This window comes from Pleurodeles waltl, chromosome 2_2 (assembly GCF_031143425.1).
Source record: "Pleurodeles waltl isolate 20211129_DDA chromosome 2_2, aPleWal1.hap1.20221129, whole genome shotgun sequence".
NCBI lineage: Eukaryota > Metazoa > Chordata > Amphibia > Caudata > Salamandridae > Pleurodeles > Pleurodeles waltl.
This window is the reverse complement of record NC_090439.1, coordinates 495,638,661-495,648,240: the sequence shown is the minus strand read 5'-3', so window position 1 is coordinate 495,648,240 and position 9,580 is coordinate 495,638,661. Positions and strand designations below refer to the sequence as shown.

At 41.5% G+C, this 9,580-nt stretch overlaps 1 protein-coding gene across 1 annotated transcript in view; it reads right to left on the bottom strand.

The window, feature by feature from the left end:
* Nucleotides 1-700: 700 nt before the first annotated feature.
* ENOSF1 (enolase superfamily member 1) overlaps nucleotides 701-9,580 on the bottom strand; it is a 289,050-nt gene continuing 280,170 nt past the window's right edge. The window contains exon 16 of the mRNA XM_069219981.1: nucleotides 701-1,542. Within this exon, the coding sequence (XP_069076082.1) occupies nucleotides 1,432-1,542 (111 nt within the window). The 3' untranslated portion in view covers nucleotides 701-1,431. The remainder of the gene's footprint in view (nucleotides 1,543-9,580) is intronic.

The window sequence follows — 9,580 nt, the reverse complement described above, 5'->3', positions numbered from 1 at the left end:
TCCTACCTTTTGGCAATTTAGAGGTGACATGGAGCTGGTGTTTGTGTTCTGTCACCTCTGTGATCAGTATGTTATTCTCCTCCTGACTGAACTTGCACTTCCTCTTCCCCTTCTCCTGTGAGTCTGCATGGGCATCCTGGCTGGTACCTTGCTCACTGGGGTCTCTCCTGTCCAAAATCACCCATTTCCCTAGTTTCAGGCTTCTTTTTGTTGTTTTCGCTGGATTTTTCTGGACTCTTTTTCCAGAAAAGTGATGCTATTACCATTAGTGTCAAATAATGTGCCGCAAATTAGGTTAGTGTCACTTTTCCAACAATATCAACATTTGCTTTTGCAACATGCTGCTTATGTTAGTGCCATTTTTTTGTTGTGCTAAAGTTTCCTTACCGCCATGTTGCGCCTTGTTGCGCCACGTTGTAAATTTGAAGCAAGGAAATGTTGTAGTGTGTTCATTTTTGTGCCGCAAAACTGTGCTAATGCAGTTTTGCACCATTTCTTGTAAATCTGGGCCCTAGTAGGGTGGGAAGATGGTCCTGACGTGCCACTCGCTGGTTATCTTGATGTTCAGTTCCTTACTGCCAAGGGGCAGCATACAGATGCATTAGTTTGGATGACAGTCAAAAGGTGAGAGAACCTGTAGTATTAATTCACACTGTGTAGAGCTAAAGTCTGATGTCTTTGAGTAGACCAACAGCAACGGTCCTTGAGTAAGGTTTAATCAATTAATGGCAAGAAAATACATCATCGTAAAAATCAAGATTAAAATCACGGTTTGTAGGCGACGTTCCTGGACCAAAAATCTGTTTTTTTTTTCATTCAGTAACAAATCCTACTTCTATAACATATTTGGCAAACTTTAAAAATACAAGGCCTGAGAGCCCAGTTTCCCCATATCACATAAAATGCCCTTATGCGTGGACGGAAGAGGCAATATGTGGTCAACAGGAGTGTGCTGGGTCAATGACGGGTCTCCAAAAGGTAAAACGTGAGGGCAAAGGCCAGTGATGGAAGTTAGTCACCAAGTAGTCCACTTCTCGTGGTCCATGGTGGTTGGTGTTCTCACCTCCTACTGCTCAGTCTGCAGCCACTTTATATTGCATGAGAAAATTCAACATTCACTATTGCACTGCTTTTACTGATTCTACAACAAACTCCTACCCCCTGCTGCACCCTTTATGTGCATTTCTTTACACAGAAGACGTCAGAGGCCACAGCAACCAGATGAAGAAAACTCAGTAAAATGGCGAAACTTATCATAAAGCGTAATTTCACATTGAGCGAGTCCCATTATTGCACTTCAGTTCCATATGAGCACGATAACATTAGCCATGCTTTTTGGATCAAGCCTTTTCCTGCTAATTTTCGTATTGTCTACAGAAAATGTATTTCGGCTGAAATATTCAGAGGAAATATTGTAACTGTGGAGCGCTTCTATCCCAGTTTGCCTTGCTGCTCTGAATTGAGCTCCTTCCAAACCTGGCCCGATGGAAACTGATATTGCCGTACAGATTCCTCCTTCATTTCTGTCGAGTATCCAGGCTCCTAGGTAGACATGGAGATAAAGAAACATTAAAAATTAATTTGCTATCATAAAATCAAATATATCGGAACTCCATATTTTAATATGCATTGTTTGTAAACGATATATAACAATTAAAAAAATGAACTACAGTCTTTATTATTTATACAAAATACATTACTTTTTTTGTGGTCAGTGTTTATTTGAGCAAGAGCAAATTCGCTTCAAAGCCTCCTGTGCCAGTTCGAGATTTATTTTTCAATTACATTGCTTTGGTTAAGACAGAAAATCCGATGTCCAAATTCATACTTAAATCACAAAGAGCTTTAAGATTTTCTTTTGTCTGTAAATATGTTTACTGTTCTTGCCCACAACATACAAATAGTAACCGCTAAAGCTTTATACAGATCTAGATAGACACACACATTGTAACACATAAAATGGATCGAAAAATATCTAAATTTACCCTAAATCGCTTCACATTTCACCTGCGGGGTAAATACAATTTTTCAAGACTCATGATAGTTTAAACTGGTTTTTTTTCATTCCTTTGAGGTAGTGGATTTGAATTTCACAACGGCCTACCCAAAATAAATCCATTAAAAACAAACAGTTGTTCCAGGTTAGTGATAATCTATTCAGGTTCTTTTAGCCACAACATTGGTACTTTAGCCGACATCAAATTACTTTTGCCCAAGACGTTCCTCCATGGAAGTAAAAATCAACATTCAACTCTCCTAAAATATTACAATGGAAAAAGGAGCTAAGAATATGTCCTGATTTCCAATAGTGACAGATCAATACACACACTGAGCATAAGATAAATTAAGAATCTAAGGTAGCTGAAAAATGCCAAACAAAATAGTTTTCAAAGTCAGCAGGTACCCATGGCCGCACTGAATGATGTTGTTTTTAACGAGTACCTCTCTTGCCATTTTGTTCAAGTAAGAGATCACATCATGAACAACAATTGGGGTAGCATCATATTTTGGTGAGACTGATTCTGCCATCTACAGCAGTTTGTTTTTTCCCTTGGATAGTGGGGAGCAGGTACATTTGCATAAGTTGTAATTCTTAAGTGTTCGAACGTTTTGTAAAATATAACTGTTAATGCCACCTTTAGAAATCAAAACCATGGATGATGAGTAAAATAATTCTAGGTAGGCCTACTCTAACTATGACACAGTGTCACTGAAGGCTTGACAATATCTGGATATTACGTCGTAACATTTTGCAGTGTCCTCTTTATCCTTATTAATCAACATTTTTCAAGGCTCATTTCCCTCAAGGTCCCAGCTTTGAGCGCGATTCGTTCATGCTGATCAAATAAGAGAAGATTGTAGCTTAGCAGGCACGGTGGTGAATCGTTAAGGTATCAATTGTTACAGTGCGGCTAATATTAAACAGGTGAAGTGTGCATAGGGCTGAAGACATCCCCCTCAACCACCATAAATTCTCAACATATTTGAAATGGATGTTAAATCCCAGGTAGGTGGTAAAGAGCTTGTGGACTGAATGCGCGTTATACGGAAAGTATGAGAATAGGCCTTGCTCCAAATAGTTTATAATCCTTCGAAGGGCCGTGCCTAACAAAAATTAAGGAGCACTGGCAAAGCCAATAGGTCTCACCTATTCGGAAATCTGAGAACTACTGGCATTGTTAATGTCAATGTCTTTTAGCCATGTGTTATTGAATAGAGAGGATGTATATGGTGGGGAATGGAAGTATGTGGGTTGAATTTGAATTGTTGATTGTGGAATTGTGTGGTGTTGAGGTGAGTTGTGTAGTGGAATTATGTGGCATGGTGTACAGTGGAAGTATGTGGATAGTAAGTATGTGGAATTGAGTGTACTGGAATTATGTGGAGTGAGATTGTGACAAGGAGTAATTCTTTTTAGTGCTATTGTGTGTCATGGAGTTGCGTGGACTGGTGCTGAATTTTTTGGCATGATGTGGAATTCTGTGTTGTGGATTGGATGTATGTGGTGTGTAGTGGATCTGTGTTGTGGGATTATGTGGTTTGGTGTGGAATGGAATTGTTTAGAGTTGAATTGTGGTCGTCGAACTGCGTGGTGCTTAGTGAGATTAAGTTGAGTGGAATTGTGTGGCATGGTGTGCAGTGTATTTATGTGGTTTGGTATGAGGCAGTGAGTTGATTTATGTGGGATTCATTTATGTGGTATTAAATAGAGTGTAATTATGTGGAGTTGAATTATGTGGTGTTCTGTGGTATTATGTCGAGTGTACATATGTGGTGTGGTATGGAATTGTGTTTTGCTGAATTGTGTGGTGTGGAATATTTGTGGCATGTGGAATTATGTGGCACAGTGTATAGTGGAGTTGTGTGGAGTGAAATGTGGCATGGGAATATGTGGAGTTTATGTGGCATGGTGTGGAGCGGTATGTTGAGCGGAGATATGTGGCATGTTGCGAAGTTGAATTTTGTGGAATGTAATTATCTGTTTTGGAGCTGAGTGGATCTATGTGGAGTATAAATATATGGCGTGAAATTATGAGGGTTAGAGTGGAATTATGTGTAGTGGAATTATCTAAAGTTAAATTGTATGGATTGGAATTATATGGTTTAGAGAGGAGTGGAATTATGTGAGGAGTGGCGGGACAATACTAAACACATGGATTGTTGCTCAAATAAGTGGGTTCACAGGAGGTCAATTAAACAAGCTCTTACTATGTTACACTCCTGTGCACAATCTTAGAAACTAATAAGTGCAACAGAAAACATCTCTCATTGAAACTGCACCCGCATCAAAGAACATAAAACAAAGAAACCAGCGCACACTGACGCTTAATGTAAGCAAAGGGTGTAAGTGACTTTAGTCATTCACATTGTTTCATGTGCAGCAGCTGGTGCTCTGTTGCAGTAATGTGAGCCTCAAAGTAAACCACATGTATCTAATCACCTCCTTTTGGGCCATGTCAGTGTGAGTGTTCAAATCACTGTCACCGAATAAGGAATGAAGAACCATGATATAAAATATGTGAATATATATTATATCTGTTGACTCTGGTCCTCAATGCTTGATTGCTCGCTATTCATACACTGAATTCCCCAGGTCTTAAAGCTACTGAATAGTGTGTGCGTGGTATGTGCAGCAAGGTAAAACAAAGGGGGTGGTGTTGAGGCACAGGCCACTATAAGGGACATATTTGTTCATGGGGGACTTGCACTCAATTGAAGAGTGTTGCAAAAATAAAAGGTACATAGGCATACCTGATCTCTGCTTAGCAAAGTGAAAAATAAAACAAAAAAAACTGCAGATGCACACCACACTCTCCCTGAAATGCATTCAGGATCAAGCCAACAGGAAAGGCTATATTTATAGGCTGCTGGCAGGCAGAGGCAACTTCCCTGGGGAAAGCGACTGAAACCAGGGACCAACTCAGCCCCTTTGCTCGTGATTGATGGGGAGGATTTTGGTTTGCACACCGTTTCTGAGCAGTATTGAAGTTCCCCCATCATGAATAATAAAACAAAGAAAAGTGCAGACACACACCACATTTGGCTTTTAACATTAGAAAACAACAATCGGGACCGGGACCACACATACGGCGATATTTATAGGCTGCTGGCAGGCACTGGAAACTTCCCTGGAAGGAAAGATGGGGATTGTTTTTCTGAAAGCTCTTTTCCCAATGTTTGTGAAAGAGCTTTAAACCAGGGGCGGACTCAGCCCCTTTGCTCCTGATAGCTGTGGAGGATTTTGGTTTGAGTGCAGTTTCTGAGCAGTACAGTAGTTGCCCCATAGTGAAAAACAAAACAAAAACACAATCTGCTTGGAAGGAAATATTATGAAAACACGGGCTGATCGGCCTGTGCCCTTAAAACTGAGGCTCTTGTGAGAGGAAGAAAGGATATAAAAAGAAACAAGTAGCAACGCTGAACACACACCAAAGACACAAACAGTAAACAATTAATATTAAAAAAACAAGCAACAGAACAGGAGAGGGTGGGGTGGGGGAAGGGAGGTCTGCTGGAGGACTTTCTCAACCAGCCCCTGAGGGAGGGTTGCTTCTCTGGAACACGCACCCACAGTGTAACATGAGCAGGGAAGAAATAATAAATAATAATAATAGTTCCTTCAAGGAACAGATAAAGAATCAAAGCGCAAAGATAGAGTAGTTGGTCCCTGCTCCGTGGGTGTAAACAAAAGTCAGAAAGGAGAGGCAAAGAGGAAGGATTGCCCATTAGCAATCAAGTATTTTTAAAGGGCACTGGCATAGACAAATGACAAGCAGTGCGTGGAGTTGAACCCCACAAAGCATATACAACTGGTTGCTAAGTGGCAGCGCAAGCGCTGTCTAGGCTCAACCTAAAAACCAGTTTGCCTATATTCATGTCTAACATCTAATATATAGAGCCCAGTGATGAAAAAGGAGAGTCATTCTGAAAAGTAAGACTGGTGTTCGATGTCCCACAAAGTGTAAATATTAGGACTATATAACCTGATTTTCAAGGCTTGTGTTGAGTAGTTGTTTGTTAGCCGTAGGTACTAGGCCAGATTTACAAGGAATTTTCTGTGAGTAGGTTTGATTTTTAACTCTTGGGTATGGTCTGACTTACCCATAACTCTCCAGAAGTGATATGCTTAATCAGAAACATCTCTTGTGGTTCACAAAACTAAGGCTAAAAAGTGGATCACCTTTTCTTTGAAGCTGAATCTATTTCATAAAGATTTAGTCTTCCAGATTTGCTGCTTTCCCCAGTGTGTGGGGAATGGGCTAAGGCTCCATAACTGCATGGTTTACATCAACTTCTGTCTTGAGCTATCCTGATCAACGGCACCAGGTAGATGTAACTATATACAAGTAGGATTACACATGGATCTCTAAAATTTGCTTAGGCATAGAGATTTTTGTGAATCTAGGAAAAGTCAAAAGTCCTTGTAAAGAATGGAAGTGAATCTGCAATGTGCAAACTTAAGACGTTTAGTCTCACTTTTTGCAATTTAGATTTGTAGTCATAAATTTACAGTTTTCTAAAACTTCTGTCTATTATCCTAGCACTATTTCACAGTAAGAGAGAATGAGAGTTTTAGTTTATTTTGCTGTTCCACATATTCCCAAACAACTAACATCTATACCAAAAAGAGTGTGATGGCACAATGATGCAATGGATGTAGTCACAGAGAATGGTTGTGAAATACTGAGTGCTTGCCATGATTAACGGAGGAGCCAATACATTTATGTGAGATACGCTTTGCAATTAATACATAAGAATGTGTGCAAATGGCACTATTTGCAGACAGTGTAAATAATTGGGCTCAAATTTAAGAAGGCCTAGCACCACATTAGCGTCATTTTTTTACGCTAATGTGGTGTTAGGCTTGTAAAATGGCCGTGCCATAGCTACAAAGTGGCACAATACATGCATTTCATCACTTTGCAACCTTTTGCACCACATTATGTATGCGCTGTGCATTATGTATGCAAAGGGGGCGTTGCAGCGCAAGGAGGCCCGCAAAAATGGTGCAATGAAATCTACAAGACTTCATTGTGCTATTTTTTGCGTCATTTTTAACACCTGCGGAAAGTAGGCTTTAAAAGGACACATCCATTGTAATCAAAGGGCCTCCTTGCACTTTGCTCCACAAGGGTAAACATTTTTTACATTAGTGGAGCAAAGTGCCACAATAGCGTAAAAATGTTTGACGGTATTGTTCCTAATACCGCCATGGTTCGCCTTATCATAAATACAGTGCACACATGGTGGCGTTGGGAAGGGTGTGCATGAGAAGTGGCGCTGCATTGGATGCAGCTCCAATTTTCCTAAATTCGGCCCTTGGTACATATTTAAATGTTGCTTGTCGAGGAACGTTGGTGTAACACAGTTAAAAGTGCTAATACAACACCAACATGAGCCCCCCAGGTAGTAGAGAAGATAATAAACATACATGAATGAGTGGTACTCCAACTAATTACTATGTAAGGATGTTCACAATGCACCTAGAATGGGGATGTGAATACACAAAGAGTCTTAATAGTTTCCTACAATGCTGCATTTATTTTTCTTACAGGTCCTAAGTAACTGAAGAAACAGATAGGAGAGCCTTATTCCTCCTGATTAAAGTAGACTTCTTTAGTGATAACATGGCATGGATACCCATGGAATGAAGGGATATCTAGCTTTTATCCATAGTAATTTTTGACTGGAACCCTGCATTTTCCAGAAAGCACAATTTATCTTGAGCTCCTGAATTCTGTTAGGTTGAGCCCATCAAGCTGGTACTTACCTACCCTGATGAGTAGGCACCCATGATGAAGCATGCCATCAAATGACGGGTGAGGTATGTCCTCTGGTCTCCGAAAGAGACCCTGTAGGACAGTATCCAAGCACCCCATCTTGGAAAACTAATTAAAAATTGGTAGCTGCTAGCTGTAGTGTTGGGATGGAAAAATCCTTTGAAAGGTAACAGGTGTGCACCTCTGTCCTCAGTGCCCCAACTATACTGCCAGCGGAGTTCGCAGAGTTTTGCCCACTTCCCGTTTTGCTTGGAGCATGGCGTTCTGCCAAAACTTTGCCAACTGCTGAGTGGCGGAGTTTTTTCTCATGCTCGGTGAGCTAGAATATTTGTCCCTAGCTTTATTTTGGGTGGTAGCATGTCTCTCGTGAGATTTCTCAGTGCAGGCGGTCATGGCAGGTCACAACTGTTCACACTGAGAAAGCTGCCACTTGAATAGAAAGTTTACTTGAGTGGCCAAAAGAAGCAGTGCTATCTGGTGCTCCACGTGGTGCCGTTCGCACTGATTTTTACAGAAGAGAACATGGTCCTGGCACTAGAAATCAGTGTGAGGAGCACAACGTGCCCGAATCCCACACATTAGTTGAACTCCGCTGAATATTGCAGTTTTTCTGTAACTCCACCTACTACTTGTCATAGCCAAACAAGGATCATGCATGTGCGCCATGACGTAGGCCTGCCTCATGTTGGACAGGAAGGGGCACTTAAAGCTCTACCCTCATAATGGTGAAAGGCCACTGCCTTTACCAGGAGTTAAGAGGCATGCACACTGTGGTGACAGCATACCTTGCAGTGATCAGGAAGAGTAAACAGGGTTAACCTGTGTCACTGGAGTGAGGCCTACAGGTTCATTCATTTAAAGTTCCACTGCAGTGTGCTTAACTTACCCCATGGCCTACATCGGTTTGGTGTGGACTGCTATGCAGCACGTGAGTGATGTACCTGCAAAGGGTGTATGTGTGCCTGGGAAGGGTACAATGCAGTACTTTGCAGTGCGTGCATTTCAAATGCATGTGCTGGGAATATGTGTGCCTGTGTATGGTCTAATACATGAAGGATTTAGTGTTGTGCAGTGCATGCATGTTAAATGCATATGCTCAGTGTATATATTTGGTGCATTACATGAAGTATTCAGTGCTGTGTACTGTGTGTATGTTGAAGATATGTGCTGGGTGTGTATGTTTGTGTCTGTAAAGGGTACAATAAATGGAGGACCCCTGGGTCCACTTAGGTAGGCCCAGGGGTGCATGATGAAACATGAGGAGAGGAGGTAGAGGAATCCCCCAGTCAGATTTGTGTATTGCTGTATTCCTGTAAGCTAGTGGGGTCACTATGTAGAAGGGAGAGCCAGGGTACCCTTGTACACTTCAATGGGTGCTGTTTGATTCAGAGAGAGGCCACAAGGAAGGGACACATGCACATGTATAGAAGGAAATGGGGTTGATGAGAGAATCTTAAAGAGTAGGGCTGATGCCGTGGGCTAACTTTTCGAAACACTTATCACTGTGGATGACATTCGGGTATGGACTTTTGTCACTCCCATGGCCTGTGTTATGGGGCTATCAATCAACTTTGGAGTTGCTCCTGCTGGGACAGATTTGCTTTCAAGAAGAAGACAGGGCAGAGGAGTGGGTACTTCAAAAGGAAGCAGACTCCCCAGCATAAACTTCAAAGAGACAGACTCTAAATCAAATTTGGCATCTGGAGAGCAGGCACCCTTTCACTAAAGTGCAAGGGTGCCTGCACTGGGGCTAGGCAGCAGTTTGTGCGCCAGTGCAGGCAGAGAGCAGTAGTGTGCTG